This window comes from Gekko japonicus, unplaced genomic scaffold (assembly GCF_001447785.1).
Source record: "Gekko japonicus isolate JY-2015 unplaced genomic scaffold, Gekko_japonicus_V1.1 scaffold1043, whole genome shotgun sequence".
NCBI classification, from domain to species: domain Eukaryota; kingdom Metazoa; phylum Chordata; class Lepidosauria; order Squamata; family Gekkonidae; genus Gekko; species Gekko japonicus.
The window spans coordinates 412,645-438,844 of NW_015160241.1; the positions used below are offsets into that span (position 1 = coordinate 412,645).

At 41.9% G+C, this 26,200-nt stretch overlaps 1 protein-coding gene across 1 annotated transcript in view; it reads left to right on the plus strand.

Annotated features, from left to right (window-relative positions):
• RAP1A (RAP1A, member of RAS oncogene family) overlaps positions 1–26,200 on the plus strand; it is a 141,526-nt gene that overhangs the window by 103,568 nt on the left and 11,758 nt on the right. Inside the window, exons 4-6 of the mRNA XM_015413398.1 lie at positions 16,937–17,005; positions 17,688–17,744; positions 18,100–18,240. Of these exons, the coding sequence (XP_015268884.1) occupies positions 16,937–17,005; positions 17,688–17,744; positions 18,100–18,240 (267 nt within the window). The remainder of the gene's footprint in view (positions 1–16,936; positions 17,006–17,687; positions 17,745–18,099; positions 18,241–26,200) is intronic.

Here is a 26,200-nt window from a genome sequence, read left to right on the forward strand (position 1 = left end):
GAACAGGTTCCAGTGGCGACAGACTGGACAAAAGGGGATCGGGACCCCGAAGCCTCAAAGGTATGACTATCTGAATCCACTGGTGGTGGTGGGGCGTCTGCTACATTTCATCCAAGCATGGTCTGCCTCCCATCCTGACTTCTGGACAAAGACTTCGTCACAGAAGGATACAAGATAGAATTTCATTTAATTCCACCTCAGCGTTTCAGCGTCTCTCCTATACACAAAAACCAATAAAGAGAGACAGAACCAGATCTACGACAAATCACTTATTGGACATTCAGGCGATAGAATTGTCCCTGTAAACAAACAAGAGACATGGTCCCCAAAAAGAACGGGGATTGGAGGGCTATCCTAGATTTGAAATACTTACACAGATATGTCGAACCCAGACACTTTCGCATGGAGACCCTCAGATCCATTGTGGACGCCTTACAACCCGGGGAGTTCCTCTCCTCCATCGACTTGGCAGAGGCATACATGCACGTTCCAATCTTCTTACACTATCGAAGATTCCTACGTTTCTGCATGGGGGAGACTTATCTCCAGTTACGAGCCCTGCCCTTCAGCCTCTCATCAGCTCCCTGGGTGTTTACAAAGATCCTGGTTCATCTGGTCGTTTGTCTTCGAGAACAAGGGATTCACATTCACAGTGCTTGTAAGACTTTGGGTTCCTGGTGAACATGCAGAAAAGCTCTCTGACTCCCACACATCATCTGGAACACTTGGAGTGGTGATGGACACTAGAGCTACAAAGCTTTATCTTCCTGTCAAAAAGGCCAGAAAGGTCAAAGAGTAGGTTAACCAAATTATTCAAGCCAGGACTTCACCCTGACCAAGATGATAGGCCTCATGGTCGTGGCTTTTGACACGCTACAATGGGGAAGGTTTCACTCCAGACAACTACAGCTATTTTTATTACCATACCCAAACTCTATTGCCTTACAGATAGATCTTTCCTTGAAGGGGGCAGATGGTCCATAGTACCTGTCCAGGTGAAATTAAGTCTTTGCTGGTGGACCAAGTTGAACAATCTGTCTCAAGGCAAGTCCCTTTGGATCCAGGACCGGATCCAAATTTTCTATGACATCAGTCTATCAGACTCGGTGGGGGGGGGACTTACTCCGTCAACCAGTGTAGGACAGATGGTCCATAGCAGAAAGGAAACTGATGATCAATCTCCCGGAGCTTCGAGCCATTAGGCTGGCCCTTCAACACTTCGCCCCTCAGATCAGGGGGAACTACATCCTTGTTCAGATGGACAACATCTCAGCGAAGGCTTACCTCAACAAATGGGGGCTCCAGGTCCTTAGCCCTACACAGGGAAGCGACTCAGTTATTGAATTGGGCAGAATCCAATCTGACATCAATCAGAGTATGCGAAGGGAGTCATCAACACCCAAGAAGATTGGCTGAGCCGCCAGACAGTCCAGGAGGGCGAATGGTCCCTACACAAGAGAGTTTTTCTGGCTCATAGTGGCAACATTGGGAATTCCACGGTATTTGCCTCTCCGCTCAACAACCAACTGGACAGATTTATATTGGATATTTTCATCCCCAGATGGAAGCCACGGATGCCCTTCTGCTTCCTTGGCCCGAGGGGCTCTTCTATACATTTCCTCCTCTTCCTGTACTTCCCAAGCTTCTCTGGAGGATACGAGTTCTAAGGGCAGAGATCATAGTGGTGGCACCATACTGGCATCGTCATCCTTGGTTCATGTCGCTACAGGAGATGGTGGTGACTCCTCCTCTAACCATTCCAGTCTCAAAAGACATGCTGCTTCAAGGTTCAATTTGGCATACCATGCCAGGGTGGTTCTGCTTAACCGCATGGAGACTGAAAGGGACAAGCTATCAAAACTAGGCTACAAAGAGCCAGTTATCAATACGATCATGGCCTCTAGAAGGCCGTCTACCTCAAAGATCTACAATACTACTTGGAAGGCCTTTGTCCAGTGGGCTCAGCGGAAGAAGGCTGACCCATTGCATCCAGAAATTAGACCTCTACTGGAGTACCTACAGGACAGTCTAGTAAGCGGTCTCAGGGCAGCGACCCTCAAGAAACAGATGGTGGCCCTAGCTTTGGTCCTGCCCCGGTACAATTGTCTTAACATCTCTCAGCACCCTCACATTCACCGTTTCCTCAGAGGGGCATTATTCAAGGATTCAAGTCAAGAGACATAGGTTTCCAACTTGGAAGCTTACTACTGTTCTCACAGCTCTTACGAAAGAACCCTTTGAGCCGATGTAGCACATTCCGCTCAAATTCCCGAGAATGAAAACTTTGTTCCTGGTAGCCATTACTTCAGCCAGGAGGATTTCTGAACTAGGCACTCTGTCAATTCAGTCGGAGCTGTGTTTTTCACAAAGACAAGGTAGTTCTGAGAACAGATTCTACCTTTTTGCCCAAAGGTCAATACTAAGTTTCACAGATCACAAGAGATTTGTTTGCCATCATTTTCTCCAAATTCAACCCATCTGGAGGAAAAAGTTTGGCATACACTGGATGTGAGGAGAGTGCTCAAATGCTATATTCTCAGAATGGCCTCTTTCAGACAGACAGAAGATATGTTCGTTAATATTCCTCCTCTTCTCACAGGGAGAAAGATGTCTAACTCTGCCATAAGCAACACTGTGAGGTCCTGCATTACTGAAGCCTACAGGAGTATGAAACGAGTTTCTGCAGGTATCACAACCCACTCTCTTCGCAGCGCTGCAACAAATGTGGCCTTTGCCAACAGGGCATCGGTGGAGGAAGTATGCAGGGCTCCTACGTGGTCTTCGTTATCCACATTCATCAGGCATTACAAGATGTGTATGACTTTGCTGATGCAGCATTCGGACGGAGAGTGCTGCAGTCTGTTCTAATCTTGATGACAACTAGCCTCCCCAAAATTAGGGACACTGCTTTGGGAGGTCCCACAAGATGTCCTCCACCTCAAAGGGAGAATGACCATTGGTTACTCACCGTGAAGGGTCCTTCTCCTCTGAGACTTGGAGGACATCTTGGCCCTCCTGGGTCATCATTTCTTCTATCTACTATGCTGTTCTTTCACACTCTATTTAAAAATAATAATAATAATAAGGAGATTACGTGAGAGAGGGGACTCACCTTTTTCTTCCTGTTCCAATGTTTGTGATTTTGGCTATACTCTTGTTGTTGATGATGTTCAAGTTCTCTTTTTTACAGTGGTTAAGTTAGTGTATTGCTTTCGGAGCACCAGAACTGAGCCTAGGGTGACTTCCACTACAGGAAACAGGAAGTAATTGAAATTAGTCCTGCCTCCCTAACTGATAGATGGGAATCACCCACAAAGTGTCCTCCAAGCCTCAGAGGAGAAGGACCCCTCACGGTGAGTAACCAATGGTCGTTCTCACTTGAGTTTCACCATGTGCTGCAGAAAGGTTCAATCTTTAGCATTCTGTAAGGATTATCACTTTCTCTTGTAAGCCATCTCTCGTTTTCTCTTGTGCAGTTGCAGCCTGACAGACTGCTAGAATCCTTACTTGTGCTCAGACTAGCAGTATCCAAAATACTGAATCTGAGTTGTTGTTGGAAGGTTAAAAATACCATACTTTAGATGCTGGTAAACATTTGTGGCTGTTTTAAATTAGAAGTCTTAAAATTACTATTCCCCCATGTTCTCTTCCTGTTTAAGTGACAGCTAAGTCTCCTAGAATAAAATTAGGAGTGTGAACAGTTGATCTTGGAGGGCAAGGAATTATAGGTGGTGTGTCAGGGGTGAGGTAGTTGTGGCATTTGGTGTTTGATGAGTTGCCGTTCTCTTTGACATTGAAATTAAGCCATCAGTGCAATCAGTGTCCAGGCCATCAGTGCCCAAACATTGCTTTAGAAGAATAAACTGGGGAGAAAGGGAAGAACTTGTACCCAAAAGAGTGTGTACTTTTTTGTGGTGTGGACTAAGCTTGTGAACTTGGAGCCAGTTAGACAACTTAATGCTGATAGGTTTGGAGATGTTGTGTGTGCCTGGATAAGGCACTATTGTTCACTGTTACAGAAATAATAGTGATTAGGGTTGCCAGCCAGCAGCTGGCATCGAGAAGGAGATTGTGGGGTGGGGACATGGTGGGCCCCATCATATCTATAGTTTTACATCATTTCTGGGGTAGACTTTACAGTTGTGTCATGCTGTCAATGTGATGCTCTTGTATCTACTGGAAATTCTTTGGGGTTAGTCTGGCTCATTATTTTTCCTCTGCTGCCATAATGAGTGGTCTGGGGTGGGGAGAGGGTTGGGGGCTGCCACAGCCCTGATAATGACCTGCTTCACAGAGATTAAATAATAGGCTGAAATATAGTTGAGTTTCTAAAATGTTCTGCGCTGGTCTTAAAGCAGTTAATTAAAATATTTATACCACCCCTTTCCCTGTGGCTCAAGGCAGCTTAAAAATCCCAATTTAAACATGCAAAAAACCAATAAAACCACAAATTACATCCCCTGGAAATGCCTGTAGCCAGTTTCCCATAAAAAGCCAATGCAGATGTTTTAAAATAGTCAAGTTGTGTTCCTGTTTGATGACGGTAATTGGTCTGCCGCATTATGAAGCAGTTGCAGTCTCTATGTTGTTTTCAAGGGCAGCCCCACAATTACAGTAGTCCAACCCTGAGGTTGAATTATCTTTTCTGTGGAAATAGATATAAAAGTAGTAAACATTGAAAACAGATGCAGTTGATCTTTGCATTTCTATGATGCTGGGACAAAGGACAATAGTAAATTAAACTTATCTATACTTGGTGTATCTGAAGTAGGATCTTGCATAAGAAAGCTCATGCAACAATAAATTAATCTTTAGGTGGCAAAGATCTCCCGTGTGGTATAGTGCCCTAGGATCTGGAAAATCCAAGTTTGAATCCCCACTCTGCCATGCAAGCTTGCTGGATGACATTGGAACAGTCAACCACTCTCAAGTTACCATACAGGGTTGTTGTAAGACTTAAATGGAAGAGAAGAGTCAATATAAGCCAGTTTGAGTCCTTGGTGGGGAGAAAGGTAGGGCATGAATGGAGTAAATGTTCTTTTCTCTTGTAAAAAATTGCTTTTACTAGAGTTTGGTGTAGCTCACATTGCACATCCTGTCACACAAGCTATATGAAATCTTAAGAAGTGAGCAGTGACTTATGAAAGCTCATACCCTACCACAAATTTTGTTAGTCTTTAAGGTGCTACTAGACTCTTACTCTTTTCTGCTGCTACAGACAGACTAACTCGGCTACCCATCTTAATCTATCAGAATGGTCTGAGCTGTTAAATAGTGAACTTGTGCTGGGGTTTGGATCAGAGCAGTAACAGACAACATCGATAGACCACTATCACAATTCCTACACGATGTTTTGGGAATTCCTCAGTGTGTGTCTGGAATAGCTCTGAGAGATGAAGTTGGGGAGACGTTCTTTGAAGCAAAGGCCTGCGGGAGAGCATTCGGTCTGAAAATTAGGATCCTAAAATCAAATTTATTATTTATTACTTTCAATTTATACCCCGCCTTGCCAGGCAAACTGGCTCAAGGCGGCATACAACAATTAAAATGCAATAAAAGGCAATAAAATTCACATAAACAACAATTTACATAAAGTGCTAGTACATACAGATGGCAGTTCCTATGATGTAATCCAATAAAAGAAAGCAATATTCAGCGTTGCAACCTATAAAGTGGTCCGAAGGCAGTATCCAGTATTATGACTTAAGGGCCATAGCATGTTCAGTTCCGATGACTCATTTAACAGTGGTGGCTTCTAATCGAAAGCCTGGTGGAAGAGCTCCATTTTATAGCCCCTGAGGAACTGTAAAAGGTCCTGCAGGGCCCTGATGTCTTCCAGGAGCTCATTCCACCAGAGGGGAACTGCCACTGAAAAGGCCCTGGCTCTAGTGATGGCCAATCTGACGTCTTTTGGACCAGGGAGAGTCAGGTGATTTTGTGACCCTGACCTCAGTGCTCTCTGGGGGACATACGGGGAAATGTGTGTGTGTTTGTGCCAGAGCAGCAGAGGAGGGCAGGGCCCGAGATGGAGAAGGCGTGGGGAGGCTGCCTAGCGGGGCCCCGGTGCTCCCGCCTCGTTGGCTGAGGTGCCCCTGAGCCTAGCAGAGGGAAAACGAGGAGGGGAGAACTTAGCAGTTAACGACAGCCGGGGAAGGGGCGTCTCTCCGCTTCTCCCCCCGCCCCCCCCCAGTCCCTGTAAGGTGCCAACAAGTTCTGTTTCATTTCGGCCGAGGAGCAGCCACTTGACACCCCTGTGAACGCCCCCTCCCTCCCTCCCTCGGTCGAACAAGCAACAGAGGAGGACGACGCAGCCCGAGGCGCGGGAAGGCTGCCTAGTGGGCCCCCGGGCGCTCCCGCCTTGCCGGCCGAGGTGCCCCTGAGCCTAGCGGAGGGAAAATGAGGAAGGGAGAACTTAGCGGATAGGGGAAGGGGCGTCTCTCTGCTTCTCCCCTCCGCCCCCCCAGCAGAGGGCACGGAAGGGTGTTTCCACGAGAGCAGGGCCGCCTTCCTTCCTTCCTCCCTTGCCTTCCACACACACCCCTCCTCGACGTTGATGGCCGGGCTGGGCTGGCTAGTGGCTGCTGCTGGGTCGTTGGCGAGTGCGTGGAAATCACGCCGGCTGGCTCAGGACGGCAGGGACGGATCAGCGATGGGCGCAGGCGCAGCCAGCGGACCAATGGGTGCGCTGTGCTTGTAACTTGGGGCGGGCAGGACGCCCGTTGAGCAGCATGCCGCATGCGTGCTGCCATCAAGCTTAGCAACTAGCAGGCAGGCAGCGGCTTTGGCCAGGAGGACGGGGGCTTTGGGGGGCGGCGGCAGGGCAGTTGGCGCCCTGGACAGCCCGGCGCCCTAGGCCAGACACTAGCTGGCCTAGTTATAGAGCCGGCCATGGTCTTTAAGGTGCTACTAGACTCTTACTCTTTTCTGCTGCTACAGACAGACTAACTCGGCTACCCATCTTAATCTATCAGAATGGTCTGAGCTGTTAAATAGTGAACTTGTGCTGGGGTTTGGATCAGAGCAGTAACAGACAACATCGATAGACCACTATCACAATTCCTACACGATGTTTTGGGAATTCCTCAGTGTGTGTCTGGAATAGCTCTGAGAGATGAAGTTGGGGAGACGTTCTTTGAAGCAAAGGCCTGCGGGAGAGCATTCGGTCTGAAAATTAGGATCCTAAAATCAAATTTATTATTTATTACTTTCAATTTATACCCCGCCTTGCCAGGCAAACTGGCTCAAGGCGGCATACAACAATTAAAATGCAATAAAAGGCAATAAAATTCACATAAACAACAATTTACATAAAGTGCTAGTACATACAGATGGCAGTTCCTATGATGTAATCCAATAAAAGAAAGCAATATTCAGCGTTGCAACCTATAAAGTGGTCCGAAGGCAGTATCCAGTATTATGACTTAAGGGCCATAGCATGTTCAGTTCCGATGACTCATTTAACAGTGGTGGCTTCTAATCGAAAGCCTGGTGGAAGAGCTCCATTTTATAGCCCCTGAGGAACTGTAAAAGGTCCTGCAGGGCCCTGATGTCTTCCAGGAGCTCATTCCACCAGAGGGGAACTGCCACTGAAAAGGCCCTGGCTCTAGTGATGGCCAATCTGACGTCTTTTGGACCAGGGAGAGTCAGGTGATTTTGTGACCCTGACCTCAGTGCTCTCTGGGGGACATACGGGGAAAGGCGGTCCCTCAGGTAGACAGGCCTCCGGCCATATAGGGCTTTAAAGGTCAAAAACAGCACCTTGAAACGAATCCGGTATGTTATTGGCAGCCAGTGCAGTGCCTTCAGCACAGGCTGGATGTGCTCTCGTATAGAGAGGCCCATCAGCAGCCTGGCTGCCACATTTTGCACTAGCTGCAGCTTCTGAATTTGGGACAAGGGCAGCCCCATGTAGAGAGTGTTACAGTATCTTGAGGTGACCATAGCATGAATCATCGTTGCCAGATCATTGTGTTCGAGGAAGGGAACCAACTGCCTAATCAGCTGTAGCTGGTAAAAGGCTGCCTTGGCATTGGCTGCTACCTGGGCCTCCATTGTTAAGGCAGCATCCAGGAGCACTCCCAAACTCCTGACCCTCAGCGCTGGCACCAGTGGCACCCCACCGAAGGTCGGTAGTGAGATCCCTACCCCCGACCAATACTCCCTCTAAGCTGTGGAGTCTTGTGAGCAAAACCTCTACTTTGTGAGCTACTAGCATTAAAGTTGTGAGTGAACGATATGCCTACTGCATAAATTAGTTTACTATGGAGCTGTCTTTCCTGAGCTAAGACAAAAATGTCTGAGCTGGAGGCTAAAAAAACTGTGAGCTAGCTCACAATAACTCAGCTTAGAGGGAACACTGCCCCCAACCCGCTCCGACTCAGGCACAGGACCTCCGTCTTCGTTGGATTCAAATTCAATCAGTTCAATCTAAGCCAGCCCGCCACGTCCTGAAGCGCCGAGTCCAGGTCTTCTGGGGTAGAGTCAGACTGACTGTCCAACAACAGATATAGCTGGGTGTCATCCACGTATTGGTGACACCCTAGCCTGTGCCTCCAGGCAAACTGGGCAAGGGGGCGCATGTAAATGTTAAATAACATTGGGGACAGCACCGCCCCTTGAGGGATCCCGCAAACCAGTGGGTACCTCTGGGATGTAGGGATCCTGCAAACCAGTGGGTACCTCTGGGATGTCTGTTCCCCTAACGCCACCCTCTGTCCCCTACCTTGGAGGAAGGAGACAAGCCATTGCAAGGCAAACCCCTGGATCCCAGTCCAACAGCAACAATACCGCTGTGCTGCCTTGATCTAGATGCCTCTGGAGGTTGTCTGTGAGGGCGACCAGTGCTGTCTCCCTCCTATGGCCTGGCCGAAAGCTGGACTGGAACAGGTCTAGCATGGAAGTGTCATCCATAAAGCTCTGCAACTGAATCGCCACTGCTCTCTCAAGTAATTTGCCAAAATAGGGCAAATTGGAGGCCGGCCGATAGTTGGCCAATTTGGCCGGGCCTAGAGATGCTTTTTTCAAGAGAGGGTGGACCATTGCTTCCTTGAGTGCCCCTCGGAACAGTCCCTCAATGAGGGACTTGTTGATAATATCCCTGAGGGCACCTTGAATCCCCTCATGGCCAGCTTTTATGAGCCATGAAGGGCACAGATCAAGGCTGCACGTGGTTGGACGTATCGTTGAGAGCAATTTGTCAACTTCCTCAAGGCTGAGTGGACTGAAATAATCCAGAATAGAACCAGAAGACATGCATGGAGCCTCGAGTTCACTCACTGTCTCAACTTTGGCGGGGAGATCACTGCAGAGCAACAGGATTTTATCTGCAAAATAGCTCACAAAGAGCCAATATCCAATTCCCTAGCATTTGGTCTGCCCAGTGGCAGCTCTGTTAATGACCGAATAATCCTAAACAATTGTGCCAGGCGTGAGCTAGCAGATGCAACCATGGCCACATAGAACTCTCTCTTCGCGGCTTTGAGTGCCATCTCATAGGATCTCTTAAACGTCCTATAGGATGCTCTTGTTGCATCCAGAATCAAGCCTTCTTGGACTAGTTAAGTTGGACCAACATACAAGTGATTGGGACAGATTACTGGATCATGAACTATCGTGGTTGGGCATTACCCGTAATGTGATAGAAACAATGAGTAGGCAAGAATTGAACCAGCTCATTAGAAGATGGCTGAGGGCCTTTGATTATGAGAATATGCTGATTAGAGCCTGCAGAGTGTGTTCGTCGTTTTCAGTAGACCTTCTTCCTCCAACAAAAATGCCGAACTGTCTATCTGAGCAAACTCTTTCAAAGTACAGAAGGGATGGGCGTTCATGCTTGCGCGCCTGAATATCCCTACCTTCAGCAGTGATGTCAAGAAGATTCAATGGAATTCCATTGTAATTGTGGCAACAACAAAATTGATTCTGTGGATCATATTTTTTTGCTTGCCCCAGATTTTCAGATCTAAGAGCTGAACTGGTCTCCCCATTATTTAAACAGGACTTTCTCTCTTCAGAAATGAAATAATCCTGGTTACTCAGAGATAAAGATAAACAAATTATCCTGTGCCTGGCAAAATTTCTGGCAGCTTTCACAGTAGTAACTTTCACAGTAGTAGCATTTAGGCTCTCCTTTTGTGGGATGAGGGTTTGCTGTTTATTATTCTGGTTGTGAAAACAGTAAGAAGGACGAGATAAGACAATAGTGGACTTGAATTTGTTTGCTGTAGGGCTGTATGGGGCAGGGTCTTAGAAATAGCGTCTACAGCTCTGCCCCTCTCTGTCCTTAAAAAAAATTAATCAAAACCTGTGGGCTAGTTTTTTGTAACCTTTTACCCACTTGTACATGGCTTCTTAAACAAATTACATTTTCTAGTATTAACTGAAGATTTAACTGAGAATCACAGCTTTCAACTGAAGTATCTAATCTCTGTGGCATCTTTTGATCATGATTATTAAGACCATTGTACTCATTATTAACCTTATCGGCAGCTGAAAAAGCTTTTGGACCCTCTCCTATGGAGAAAAAAAATCCTGTTATAATCGTGAGTTTCCATTGTGATGCTGCCCCGGCAGGTGCTTTGCTCTTCCTTGATAACAGTGTAGATTGAGTTGGAGTGGCACAATAAATTCCTAGAGAGCATCTCTCCCCCCCCCCCCAGCCCCAGGAAAAAAAATTGTTTTTCCCCCGTTCACAAGAAACCACTGAAGCATTCAGCACTCTCCAAAATACAGTGATGCCTTTTGCAGACTACTGGGCTCTCAAAATCTGAAACCACTTATTTGGGAGCATTAGTGCTTGTGTTTGTTGCCATCTTGAGAAAAATCCCAGCTTTGACCCTGAACAAAATAGGGCTGCTCTTAAAAGTCTGCTTGTGACTTCTAAGAGCTGGTAGTTAGAATAGCTGTTTATGTGAGTCACTGCAGAAAAGGATTTTTGCTATATTTAAAAGTGAGCTGTCCAATGCCTACTGAATGTTTAAATGTAAAAAAATAGACTATTTTATTATCATTATTCTTAGCAGGTGCACACATCGCCCTCCCAGGAAGGATAAGATTTCCCCTTGAAAACTATTGAAGCCCATTCAGTAGGGCTAGGGCCCGGAAGGCTCTGTTCCAACTTTTTTGTTCCCTGTTGACTTGGTTGGTGGCCTTCAGCAAGTTGTCTTTTCTCAAGGTTTCTCTGTAGTAACAGAGTAATGATAAGCATTCCTGTGAAGCTGAAAGAAAATAGGATCCTTACAATACAACTCTCTGCACATGAAAGATGAAATACATCTTATATTTATTCAATAAAAACATTTTTATACTGACTTGCCACCCAAATTAGTGACATCAAGGCAGTGGCCAGTTAAACCCTGGCTTAATGAAACTCATAAATATAAAATAACAAGCACATATATAAACAAACCGCACAAACAGGAAGGAGGGTCAGGGAGTGAATACTAACCAATCACCTCCTGGTGGGAGACAAGGACAGAAGGGAACAGACAGATCTCCCTGGGGAAGGAATTCCTTCATTTTGGGGACATGATGGAGAGGACCCTTTCTCAGGTTGCCACCCATGTAGCCTCAGAAATATACACCCTTTTGACTTTGGGGCAATATGCCCTGTAGATATTTTATCTGAGAAAGCTATAGAAATGAATTATAACTAATCAACCATGAATCTGGAGCTTAGAGCCTGATGTCCATATTCAGGTTCTCAGAGTTGAGTTCATAGCCAGGGGTTTATAAATACATTCACCTCTGGTCAGCACACTTTCAAATCTGGCTAAGGCAAGCTTGGTGTGAAGTTAGAAGATCCCCCTGCTCCTGGTAGAGAAGGGTGGAAACTGTTCATGATGTCACACCAAGCCTCTGAACCATTCAGAACCACCAAGTGTTCCATTAGGTACACTTATTATTTTTCATATTATACACAAACATACATACAACATATAACCAACATCCACTTACACACATAAAACATACAAAGAGATCAGTATATTTTCTTATAACTGTATTACCATATTTAAACATTTCTATGGATTTGCTTAAGTTTCTGTATAATCTTATCTTTTACCATAGTTTCTATTTAACTAAAAGAGAATAATAATACCAAACATTTCATTACTTTAAACTATGTATTTATATTGTACCAGTCATACAGTTTTTTCCACGTCTTTTGAAATGTTGGGTCTGTTGTCCCTCTCATCAACGATGACAGTTTGTCATTTTCAGCCGTCTCCAACAGTTTATTCACATATTCTTGCTTCTTTGGTGTTTCCATTTGTTTCCAATATTTTGCATATAATATTTTTGCTGCCGTAGATAGGTGTACTATCAAATATCTATCACCTTTATCAAAATTCTTTGGAAATATGTTTAGTAATAATATTTCCGGCAAAAATGGTATTTTAGTTCTCAATATCTCTTGCGTAATCTCGTGGACCCATCTCCAGTATCTCTTTGTTACATCGCAAAGCCACCACATATGATAAAATGTACCTATCTTATTGTTACATTTCCAACATTTATCTGAACAATTTTCATTCTGTTTAACCAGCTTATCTGGTGTAATATACCATCTATAAAACATCTTATACATATTTTCTTATATGATACTGCCTTAGTCATTTTAATGTTTTTAGACCATATCTGGTCCCACTCTCTCAAAGTAATATTGTGACCTACCTTTTGAGCCCACAGAATCATATTTTGCTTAACTGTTTCATCTAACAACAAATCCTCTACCAAAATTTTATAGATTTTCTTTATCAGTTTATCATCCGAAAATACAAGATTTTTTTCTAATTCAGTTAGTTTGTCATTAAAGCCAGTCTCTTTATCTTTATTGTAGATAGATTCAAATTGTGTTTTATTCCACCAAAACAAGTGATCTGGCAATTTCAAGCAATCTTTCTCATCCAAAATATCTTGATATCTAAATAGCTCTTCACCTGTAAAGCCATTTGGCAAGGTAAATGCTTCCAATGGTACTATGAGTCTCGATTTTTTCATATAAAACTTTCTATAGATTGGGTCCCATACTTTTAATAAAGCCGCTCTTAGCCAGTGCTGCTTAAAATATTTCTGTGTTGAGCTTAAAATATTTCTGTGTTGAGGCTTTCTCATACCATAAGCGGTGAAGACGGAGTTATTCCGCCAAGCATTCAACAACTTAGATTGAGTATCTATAGTCGCCGTCTTGTGTATTTTATAATGTGTATGTTATAATGTGGTAAATTGTGATTTTAATGTATTGTATATTGTTTTAGAGGCATTGTTTTATTATTTTTATTGTTGTAAGCCACCCTGAGCCGCTTCGGCGGGAGGGTGGGATAAAAATCAAATCAATCAATCAATCAATAAAAGAATGCATTCCATCCTAAAGCTAAGTCGTGTCCTTCGAGTTTCAGTAGCCTTCTGTCTTCCAAAGTAATCCATTCCTTTAGCCAGGCTAGTGCTGCAGCCCTGTAATATAATAGCCAATTTGGAACTCCAAATCCACCTTTAACTTCTTGCATAATTTTAAGTCTTATTCGAGCTCGCTTCCCTTGCAAGATAAATTTAGATGTTAGTTGCTCTAGCTCCTTAAAAATCTTTTGGTTTTGTAAAATGGGAATTGTTTGAAAAAGAAACATCCATCTAGGAAATATATTCATTTTTATTATTGCAATTCTTCCCATCATATAGTTGAACATTTTTCCAACTGTCTAAGTCTTGTTTAGTTTTTTTCCCATAGCACTTTGTAGTTGTCTTCAAAAAGAGAACTACACTTATTAGTGATTGTAATCCCAAGGTATTTTAACTTGTCAACTATTTGAAATCCAGTAGCTTGATATAGCTTTTCTCTTTGTTTCACATCCATATTTTTTGGCAGAATCTTAGTTTTGTTGACATTTATTTTCAGTCCCGCTACTTGACCATATTCTTGAATCCTTTCTTTTAGTTTAACGGCTACTTCCTTCACTTGTTCCATAAGAAATGCAATATCATCAGCAAAAGCTAATAGTTTGTATTCTCCTTTCAATTTTAGTCCAAAAATCTCTTTATCCCTTCTTATTACATTGCTTAATACTTCTAAAGCTAGGATAAATATAAGAGGAGATAGAGGGCAACCTTGTCTAGTCCCCTTTTGAATCTTAAAAATATTTGTCAGTTTGCCATTCACCATTACTCTTGCTCTTTGTTCATTATATATAGCTTGAATCATCTTAACAAAGTTTTCACCTGCTTCCACCATTCGCAATGTTTCTGTGATGAATGGCCAAGTAACATTGTCAAACGCTTTCTCTGCATCCAAGAATACCAGGGCTAATTGCTTACCATGATGTATTTCATAATATTCAAGGATATTCATTAGGCATCTGAGGTTATTTCTCATCTGTCTTTTAGGTAAAAATCCCGCTTGGTCGTGATGTATCACTTTTATTAAGACATTTTAAAGTCTTTGAGCTAATACTGATGCGTATATTTTATAGTCCACATTCAACAAAGATATTGGCCTATAATTTTTAATCTCTTTTTCATCCTGGTTTTGTTTAAGTATCAAAGAAATAGTTACCTCTTTCCAGGTATCCGGAATCTTCCCTTCTTTTCTCGCTGTGTTACATATATCTTCCAAGGTTATTATTATTTGCTCTCTGAAGATATGATAAAACTCTATAGGTAATCCGTCTGGACCCGGAGCATTCCCTTTATGTTTTATTGCCAGCCATCTGGCATTTTCGGGGGGGGGGAATTTTTTTGCAAAAAATTTTTTTAGCTAGTTCTTCTTTTAATAAACAGCTCATTTGATGGTGTAATAGTTTAAGTATTTTTCCACACTCTCCTTTGATGTCATTTCCATCATTATATTTTCCTGGTTTTGTATTTGTCTTTGCAAATTTTCATATTTTTGTTTCCTTTGTTTATTTATTCTTGCTGTCTCTTGTATCATATTTCCTCGAATAAACGCCTTCATTACATCCCATACAACTGTTATTGATGTTTCTGGTCTTCTATTCTCTTTGAAGAAAAATTCCAGCTCTGTTTTCATTCTCTTAACAAATTCTTCATTTCTCAAAATTGACACATTCAGTGTCCATCTACTCTTTTTGTTAATCGTTTGTAGTTCCATATATACCGGTTTGTGATCTGCAAAAATTCCAGCTTGAATTTCTGCTTCTAGCAAGTCTTTTATCAAAGTTGTTGAGATCCATATCATATCAATTATTGACCAGGAATCATGTCTTGCAGAGTAATAGGTGAATTGTTTTGATGAAAAATTTCTTACTCTCCATGCATCTACCAAGTTTAATTCTTCTACCAGATGAACTAAAGCCTTTGGAGTTTCCATCCTTGTTTTCCTTTTCTTTGTAGTCGACTTTCTATCTTTATCTTTATCCCATTCAGAATTAAAATTGCCTAAAAGGCAAAAAGTTTGAGAGTCCTGTTGAGTAATAAGATCATGAAGTTTCTTGTAGAATTCTTCCTGGTCCTGATTTGGAGCATATATGTTTACTACCAAAAAAGTTTTCCCTTCACTTTGAATTTCCACCATTAAGATCCTGCCATCTTCCGATGCATATATCAGTTCAGGAAACAAGTTATCTTTAACATAAGTAGCCACTCCTCTTTTGTTTTTCTCCTTGTCACAAGCTACAAAAATTTTTCCTAATTTTTTATTTTTGAGATATTTTTCATCTTTTCTACATATGTGTGTCTCTTGCAAACAAATTAAGTCCAATTTCTGTTTCGCCAATTGATGTAATATCCTTCTTCTTTTTTGTGGTCCATTCAAACCGTTGACATTTACTGATAGAATTTTTATCTTTCCTCTATCCATCATTTTTTCCATTCTGTTGTTGCCTTTTTTCTCTTATCAGTTTCCGGGTTCCCACAGGTGATCGTCTCTGGTTGCCTTTAGGTCTCTGTTCCCTTGGTTTTGTCCCTCCTATAGCTCCTTCTTCTTGAGGTCTCTGTTCCTCTTCTTCTTCGTCTTTGTCTTCGTCTTCCTCCGCACCCATCTCTTTTCCAAAGGTAGCCAAAAAATCTTCCACCTTAAATAGAGATGTTATCCGATACCATTTTGTCTGAAAAGTCTCTGAATGACATTTGCAGTGAGGCTTAGACCTATCCTACAAAGTGTGGGGAGGGGGTTGGAGGGGCTGTAAAGAACATAGATTTTTAGCTGGCTACCAAAGCCAACCAAAATTTGTGGACTCCTGTGTATAATAACTTCAGTTCTCAGTGTGGGAATCCTGGTCCTCAGTAGGTCGCTTAGTTGGTCATGTTTACCCATCATGTATCTATGAACTGATCCCTTTTAATGACTGCAAGAAGCAAACCTAAAATGACTATAATGGCTACAGGACCCTTAGTCATGAATATTGAAACTTACATGTGTGCATGCATGCACAGCTTTTAAAACAGACATTGTATTTTTAAGCTTTGGCCGTTTATGACAGGGTGGGTATAAACTATGTGGTAGAAGGTAAGGGGGAGAAGATCACACTGCACGTGTCCAGTAACACACATAGGGTGGTGGGCTGTCCTAGGAACTTGTGAGCAATAGCTGTGCAGGGAAAGTGGTGCTTTCCAATCATGTAAAAATGCCAGAGACCTAAAACTCTTCCATCTAGTAGACTTGCCAGATAAGATATTTCTGTTAGACTGGTTACACACATAATGGAGGGGAAAGACGTTTTTGGCATGAAGTCAGACATGCTTTGTTGGCTTTCATGTCTTATTTGGGGCCTAAGTACTTCAAGTTTGACTTCTGCATCTTAAATCTGTGTTAATTATGTTGATCCTCAGGCACTAGTGAATAGGCCAATGACTTATAAATGAGACTAGAAGGAATAAAACCAAAGCTCTCTGCTCCATAAAACTTCTACCTGGTTTGGCTTGTTGAGTAAGTATATTTGCAGGCAATTGACTGACCTGTCTCTCTGTGTGTCCTTTCCCCCCACAGACTGTACAGTTTGTTCAGGGAATTTTTGTTGAAAAGTATGACCCTACAATAGAAGACTCCTACAGAAAGGTAAAGTATGAAGCAATATTTTCTCCACCAACTACCAGACAGTAACTTTGGCTGGAGCACAGTATGATTCTACTTAGGCCAGCATTTTGTTTTAGCCAACGCTGCTGTCTATACAGAAAACTTCCATATACTGAGTTAGCTTTCCAGCAATGCGTGGCCCATGCAGATGTTGCACTGGCCTGCTAATACAGTGTTGTGTACAGGCTGGCCATGGGCAAAGTCACATGGCTAAGTTCTTTTGCCTCAGTAGCATCATGCTTAAATAAGGACTTTGGGATTGATTTTACACTTGGGAGCAGAGTTCTTGGCCATCCTCTTCAATATTATAACCAGTGCCTCTCCAAAGTAAGCATTACATCATACCTGGGAAATTTTGCAACCCAATATTCTATAACTTATGCCAAGATTTTTAAAATATAATTTCTGTTACTGTGGCCCTAGCCTCTATTTTTCTTGTTCTTTTTAGCCTACAGTGAGCCAAAATAAAATTCCTCCTCTCCAAATCTTAATGTAAAATATAAATGATGGACATACCTTCCATGAATTCTTCAGTTGTCTGTGTGAATACTCAGGAAAGTCTGAAAAGTATCAAAGTAGTCAGTGCTGCAATCGAGATCTGAATTATCACATGTCTTTCTAGAGCCTTAAGGTTTTAACAGTTTGTCTCCATTTTTTTCCATAGCAAGTGGAAGTAGACTGTCAACAATGTATGCTTGAAATCCTCGATACAGCAGGGACAGTAAGTGAGATCTATTTTTCTGAGAGCTTTAAGATCCCTAATGATAACATTTCATTGTAAGGTCTTGCAGGGACCTGATGAAGAGACTATATAGCTGCCTCTCACAATATAGGGATGAAACACCTGCACACGTCTTAGAGTGTGAAGCAACCCTTAAGTCTTGTAAAAACCCTCCCCTTCATCTTGAGTTAGAGATAACTGAGTTATTGAAAATTAAATTCACATGCTTCACTGGACTTCTGCAAGAGCAAGGAGTGGAACTCTAACAGTAGCCATGCTGTTCTTATTCTTATTAGATACGTACCAATTAAGTAATTGTACTAAAGCTGTTTTTCCTCAAAAAAATTTATTCCAGGAGCAATTTACAGCGATGAGGGATCTCTATATGAAGAATGGTCAGGGGTTTGCACTAGTATATTCTATTACAGCACAGTCCACGTTCAATGATTTACAGGACCTGAGGGAACAGATCTTACGAGTCAAGGACACTGAAGATGTAAGTAAATGGCTTCTTGCTTTATGAACCATTGGAATCTTTTTCTAACTAAACAAGCCAGCATCTGTTTTTGCACAGTTGCGAGATGCCTGAAGAACGCAGCTTTAGACTGCATTGTTACAATATAATAAAATTCTCTATTTGGATGTTTGAGAGACCCCTTTCTTTATTCACATGAACATTACTGGATAGTTAGTCACAAATACCCAGCATCTCAAACTGGGGTGAACTTTGGGAAAGTTCAGCTCTTGTAAGAAGCTGGATTTTTTTTTTTTGACTAGTCTGTAACTTATATGCTGACACTCAAGCTAGAATTCCCCCTCCCCAACATCAATTCCTACTGAAATAACTCAGCATGTAGCCAAATTATTAGAAAATGTAGTACTTCCCATTGTAGACAAGCTTCAGATTTGCTGCTGAGATGTTACAAATGAATTTCCTACCTTCGTAACAGAGATGCTTCTGTTGGAATGGCACAGAGTAGTGGCTAGCATGGAAACTTGGTTGGGTGATAATTGGCCAGTCATGTGTGCTGAGCCTAACCTACCTCACTGGGTTGCTGTAGGCTAAAATGGAGTAGGGGAAAATGTTGTAAGCCACTTTGAATCCCCATTGGGGAGAAAAGTACGGTGTAAATGGAGGAAATAAAAAGACCACAGACAGAGCAAAACTGATATATACTGAAATTGTGTGTATGTGTTAATATTATGAGCTGTTTAGTGGACTAAAATCATACTACCATCGAACTTCCTTGCACTGCATGCTGTCTTGAATATAATACATTAGCAGTCCCCTCCCCACAAGTCATGAGAATGCAGTCCTTTTTATTTTTTATTTCTAAAAAAGGGGGAGGGGAGAACAAGGGTGGAAATGCAAAATCAAATAACTAATAAAAAAGGGGGAAAACGTATATGGTAAAAACAAAAATATAACAGTGGTGGCACATCTACAAATAAGTTTCTAATACAAGATTTCCAAATATCTAAAAACAAGTGTCCCCCCCCCCCACCTTTGTAGGGGGCCCTGGGTCTAGGTTAGGACTTGTACTCATTAAATATGTAAACCGCTCAGAGCCCTCAGGGGGTGAGCGGTATACAAATGGAAGGATAAAATAAATAAATAAATAAATAAGTGTATACGCAGTTGTTTCTATATGCCAATATGTTTGAATGTTGATAAAGTTGTAAGGTCCTCGATCCATTGATTTATAAGAGGTGGGCATTTATCTCTCCAGTGCTGTACTACAAGTCAGTTGTAGTAAGGACTCAGAGTGTCCATTTTTGTTACTTTATTTTGAAGGTAACCAATATAAGATGGCTTATATTGGGGTCCCCAACTTTTTGGGGCTGTGGGCACATTTGAAATTCTGACAAAATCCCAGTACTGTTCAGCCTGAGATTAGAGCCAATTTCAGAGGAAGGATGTATTCATCATTTTCTGGTCAGATGTTGAACTGTGTGTGATTGTGTGACACATTAAGCAAAAAGGAAGACTAAAATACTTTTAGCACTTACGTTAGGAATGCATAAGTACTGTTACTGATTTTGACTTCTCTTTTGTCATGGACTTCAGTCTATTGTGGCACTTGGGCCCCTCTCAAATCACTTTTGAAGCCTTCCACATGTTTGTTCCTATTGAGCTGCCTTACGAAATGGTTCCTTTTGGGAGGACATAAGTTTTTCCCACGCACTAAATATAAATAAGATGGCTTATATTGGGGTCCCCATTTTGGGGGGCTGTGGGCACATTGGAAATTCTGCTTAGTGCTTTGAACATTTTTGGCTATGTTGTTGCTTTTTATTTGAAACTAGAGAAAGGGAAATCTCCCTTATAAATAAAAGCCGAATGGTGGTGGCACTTCTCTAGAACTTTCCACATGCTCCAAAATCAGTTCGCTGTCTGATCTGTCATCTCCCTATCCATTGGCTGCTTTGCCTGAGTCCTGCATCCAACATTCTAAACATTTTGCTGTTCCTCTCCCCCCCCCCATAGACAATCAGAACACAGAGGCTATTTGCATATGCAGCCTTATTGGCCTTTGCCTCGGAACACAGAGGTCGTTTGCATATGTGACTTGATTGGCTTTTGCCTTTAACATTCTAAATAGTGTCCAATCTCCAGGTGAGTGCTGGAGATCACTCAGAATTACAACTGCTTTCCAGATGGCAGAGATCAGTTCCCCTGGAGAAAATGGTGGGCTTTGTATCCTTATATACTGCTGAGGTGGCCCCCATATGACAGCCAATGTGACATAGCAGTCAGGGCTTCAGAGCAAGGGAGAGGCTGCAGGTGTGTGAGGGGTGAAAAGCTGAAGAGTGAGGGGGAAATAAAGGTAGGTTGATGATTGGCTGGGAAGGAGATAGGGTTGCCAACTCCAGGTGGGAAATTCCTGGAGATGTGAGGGATGGAGCTTGGAGAGAGTGAGGTTTCAGGAGGTGTGGGACCTCGGACAGGTACAAAGCCATAGACTCCACCCTCCAAGCCAACTGTTCCCTTCTGGGGAACCATTGTTGCCAATCTCCAGGTGAGGGCTGGAGATCACTCAAAATTACAACTGTATAGGTAGCAGAGATCAGTTCCTCTGGAGAAAATGGTGGACTCAGTGGCATTATGTCCTGCTGAGGTCGCCAGAGCAAATTGACACTGAGTGTCCAAGGCCGGGGCACCCGCCCAGAGCCTCTTTCTAGAGCTCGTTGTATTTATTTCCACAACGAGCCTTTTTCCTAGTATAATATGTTACTTGTAGTAGTTACATTACGCTGGAACTAGGGGTTGATATATAGATGGAATAGGAAATTGATAGGGACATGTGTTAAATTCAAGTTGGGGACAAAATATATTATGAGTTAATAGTAATATTTGGCTGTTTTCTTTTTTATGTTACAGTACTTTGTTGTATGAAGCGATATGAAGAGATATGTTCTTTTTTCTCTCTTTCTGTCTTTCTGAGTTTTGGAAAATTAATAAAAAGATTATTTAAAAAATTCTGACACAATTTGGTGGGCACAACTACAAAATGGCTGCCGCAGGAGGTGGAGACTGCCACAAAAAGGGCTGCTGCAAATGACCTTCAGTGACAGCATGAAAGTCCTTGTGCTGTAGTGGCAGTTGCTGTCAAAGCAGTGTTTCTAAGCTCCTGCTCAGCCAATCAAATCTCCAGTGATCAGTAGCCCCACCTAGCCTCACTTTCTAAAAACACATCATGGGCACCAGGAGTGGGCACCACATTGGTGGACCCCTGGCTTATATTGTTGCCAATACTAAATGTTACAGTAATTTCATACAGTATTCCTACATTTCTGTCCCACCTTTCCATTTTCCTTGAGGAGCTGTAGGCAGCTTATATACACCCATCATGAGAGCAGTAAAGTGTGTATATTAAAGACATTTAAAAACTAAATCCATACCTAAAATTCCGTAAAAACAAGCACATCCAACATCATAATGTAGTCAGTTAAAGATTCCCCTAAAAAGCACTGCATTGCAGTTTCCTGAAAGGCAGCAGGGGAAACAGTGTTGTGACCTCTTCCATAAAGTCGTTCTAGAGAGTGCAGGGGCTGCTGCAGAAAAAGCCTGCAGATGAGCTGAGGTAGATCTCATAGCGCTGAAAGATGTTGCTGAGATGAACACAGTTGTTGGCACTGAGAGAGAATCCTTTAAGGAGCCTACGGCATTAGGAATCTCCTAATACTTGATAATCGCCTAGTGTTAACTCTGGCAGTTGGCATTCTGTGCGATGTCGGACTGGTTCAACAGTAAGATCAACCAGTAATAAAGGCTAGCATCTGTACCTGGATGTGTTTGGTGTCCTATTCCATCACACAGCTGTTAAGCAGGTACAGCAGTATAATCACTACTGATCACTGAGTAATCCAAGCTCATAGGCTTTATATTACATTATCAGTTCCTTTGTAGTCCTTGGTTGGTTAGTCTGTGTTGTGAATAAAAGCTTTCAGTATCCACAGGTGCCATTGCAGCATCTGCTAAGTGCAGCCTTGCTAAGATCAGATCAAACATCCATTCAGTCTGGCCTGCATGATTTGTAGCCCACCAGGGGCTCAATAAGTCACCTGCTTTTGTTGCCTCCTTGGGGCTGTGAAATCAAAATGAAATATCAAGCACCTGGCAGGCTTGATTCGTCTAGATTTATTATAAGCAACAGAGTAAACATATTTATTATATTTTAACTTGTTTTTCAGTCAAAATAGGTTCCTCGCAGGAATAAAAGAAAAATAGAAATGATGTGTGTGTTTAGGAGATATTTATGCACCTATCCAGAGTACCCCTGTGGGTGGCTTACAAGTAAAACAATGAATTATCAATATGAAACTGAACACTCCATTAAATACAGCTGGTCCACAGGTAGGAGATTCTTTGCTGAGCTGAATCCAGACATGATGGTGGCTGTCTACTCATCCTCCCATGCTGCACCAGGCTGGTCCATGACAGTCTATAGGATAGATTAGATATTCTTCTTTGGGAACACAATTTTAGGTTTGTGGAATATTCTTAAAGGATGATTGTGACTATAGTGAAGCATTATTGGTTTGGTTTTTTTTACTATAGATTGATTCTGAACTAGATTCTGTCTAGTTCAGACCCTGAGTATCAGCTGGAAGCTTTGAATGGCTCCATTATGTAGTCACATTAAAATGTGCTTAAAAGCAACTGTTCTTGATTGCATTAATTTTTTGTGTACAGTACTTGATATGAGTTTACCATTTTGATATTTTGTAGGTTACACTGATGTAAAATTACAGCCTGCCCTATTTGTAGAAAACAAGTTCTGTTTTTTTTTTTAAAAAAAAATGGTGATTCATAAATTCTGTTGGTGATAGACTAATTGTAAGTATTTTAATAGCCAGGCAATTGGGAAATGTTGGATTAATGTCAAATATAGCTTGTTTCTTTGACTTGGGCTCTTCGCTTATTGATGGCTCTTCCTAGTATGCCTGTCTAGCTCATTGTAGTTAAACAGTTGACTGGATGGTGTTGAGAGATGTCAACTCTGTTGAAATGCACTTTAAACACCTCTTTCTCTTATTCTGTTTACATCGTTGCCGCTCACTGTCTGTGACTTCTTCTTTTTAATACAATGTGTTTGCTACCCTCTTTAAAACTAATCTCCTTTTAGGTAGGGATTATGTTCACACAAATCCTTTGGAACCTGATTCCTTTCTTAGCATTAGGTCAAAGAGCTGTGCTGTGAAAGCAGTTAACACTGCTTGAGGTGCCACTTGTCTCCTAGGAGAGGCCCAAAGGAATAATAATGGAGGAGATTCCCCTCATTCTGATTGACTGCTAAATTTGTGTTGGTAGGTTCCAGATAATATACTAAATGTGTTTCTTATTTGTAGCATCTGGGTTAGGAATGCAAGGTTCCTGAACTGCTCCCTCAGAGAACTGCAGTTCAGCTCAGTTCAGTAGAAGTAAACACATGCATGCTTAGCAGTGTCATGCTTTGCAGCATAATACCCTTTTAAGTCCACTGAAGTCAATGGAACTTAGAATGTAACTCTTCATAGCATGACACTGTAAATGTACTAGAATCACTGGGCTTTGCGATACAACCAAACAAGATTGCTCAATAATATAGACTATATTTTCATTGTACCTCCCTGTTGCACCTCTTAACACTCCTGAATGCTGCTGTTCAGCATCTTCTAAATACATTTGTGCTTTGTTTTCCATCTGAGGGAAGACGAAATGATTTTTTGAGGAGCATCTGATTTAATACTTGGTATTTGTGGCTCAATATGACAGTTTGGTGTAGTGGTTAGGAATGCGGACTCTAATCTGGGAGAACCAAGTTTGATTCCCCATGCTTCCACATACAGCTGCTGGTGTGACCTTGGGTCAGTTACAAGTTCTTTCAGAGCTGTTCTCTCACAAGCAGTTCTTGAAAGATCTCTCTCAGTTCCACCTACCTCACAGGGTGTCTGTTGTGGGGAGGAGTGAGTCATCATAAGGAATACAGAAAACAGTCAGGAGTTTCAACAGATATTAAAAGCAAATCTTTTTTAAAATATTTTTTTATTTTAGAAAACAAGATAATAATAATAATAATAGTAATAATAATAATAAGGAATAGCAATAAAACAGATAAAAGGTAAAGGTTTCCCTTGTTTGAAAGCTAGTTGAATCTGACTCAAGGGGGTGGTGCTTATCTCCATTTCCAAGCTGAAGAGCCAGCGCTGTCCAAAGACTTCTCCGTGGTCATGTGGCCGGCGTGACTAAACACCGAGGTGCACGGAACGCTGTTACCTTCCCACCAAAGCAGTACCTATTTATCTACTTGCAATTTCTTGCTTTCAAACTGCTAGGTTGGGGCCAGAGACAGGAGCTCACTCCATCATGCGGCACTAGGGCCTCGGACTGCCAAACTATAGACCATCCAGTCTACAGTTCAGCGTCTTAATCTGTAAGCCACCACAGCCCCTTTAATAAAAGGGATACAAGAAATGGATTCAAGTTAGATAGCTCAAAGATTATTATACATTGCAAAATATATATAAAAAATAAAAGTTGTTACTCTCCAACATACCTTTCATCACAATTTTTGGGACGTTTTCTATCAAGTATAATAATCCTTATTTCAAACCTTTTAAATTTCAAATTTTATAATTGATCTATTTTACAACTATATTGTTTACTGCATATTTTATATTTTATAATTCTACTAACTATAACTTTTAATATAAGAAAGTTTAAGGAAAACTCCATTATATATCTAAAAAAGAATATTTCATTTCCTTATACATTTATAATCAAAACTCGTTCTCGTTCAGCCTTATCTTATAGTACATATGTTTTACAATACATTTATATACAATTTTTAAACTGTTCCTCTTTCTAAGTTTTAAACTATTTCTCAGTCTTAGTTTGTCTCCTGATCGCATAATAAACACTCTATCTCTCCTCACATTTTGAAATCAATCTGTTTCTCAGATGTTGGTAATTTCTCCATTACTGCATAATCCACAAGTTTATTTTCCCATTATTTTAAGCTTGGGCAAACTTTTGCTGCATGAATGATTCTAGCCAGTGTAACCATATATTCAAACATATCTTCCAAATGCAAACATTTCTTGGTAATTTGTTAGGTAGTACTCCTAATAGCATATTCTTCGCTTCCATGGGAAATTTCAGTTTTAATATATTCTGCATTTTTCCATGTATTTCCTTCCAATAGCTTTTGCCTTTTTACAAGCCCACCAAATATGGCGAAATGTTCCATTCATGCCCTGACATTTCCAACATTTTCCATTATAGTTTTTGTCTACTTTTCCAATATCCTTTGGGGTAATATACCATCTGAAAAACATTTTATACTAATTTTCTCTTAACGCTTGGCTGGTTATGAACTTAATTCCTTTTTCCCATAATTGTTCCTATTGTTACATAGATATTTGCTCTCTAAAGTTCTGCATCCATTTGATCATGCATTTTTTCACTTTTTCTTCTGTTTCGAACTGAAGTAGTAACTCTTATCTTTGTGCCTAATGGTTGTAAGCCGCCCTGAGCCCGCACGCGGGGAGGGCGGGGTATAAGTGAAATTAAATAAATAAATAAATAAATATATCTAATAGCGAAGTTGCCCCCGGAGTGCGGATTGCTAAATCAGCGCTCCGGGGGAAGCTGGGGGGGGCGGGGGAGGTTTGTGCACACGTGGGCCAGTCCCCACGTGTGCACAAAAATAAAAAGTTGAAAAAAATATTGGGGGGATGTTTAAATCCCCCCGAAAGTTACAGAGCGTCCCCTGTGCATGCGCAGGGAACGCTCTGTAAACGGCGCGTCGGCAAAAAATGACGCGAGGCCAGGACAAGGCTGGGAAGGCGGCCAGGCGTGGAGAGACCAGCCAGGATGGGGGGGACCCGAAGCGGGGGGGTTAGACTGGCGAGACTTCGGACAAAGAGCAGCGAGCCTTACCAAATGTGCCCGCTTCAGTGCGGGCGGAGGG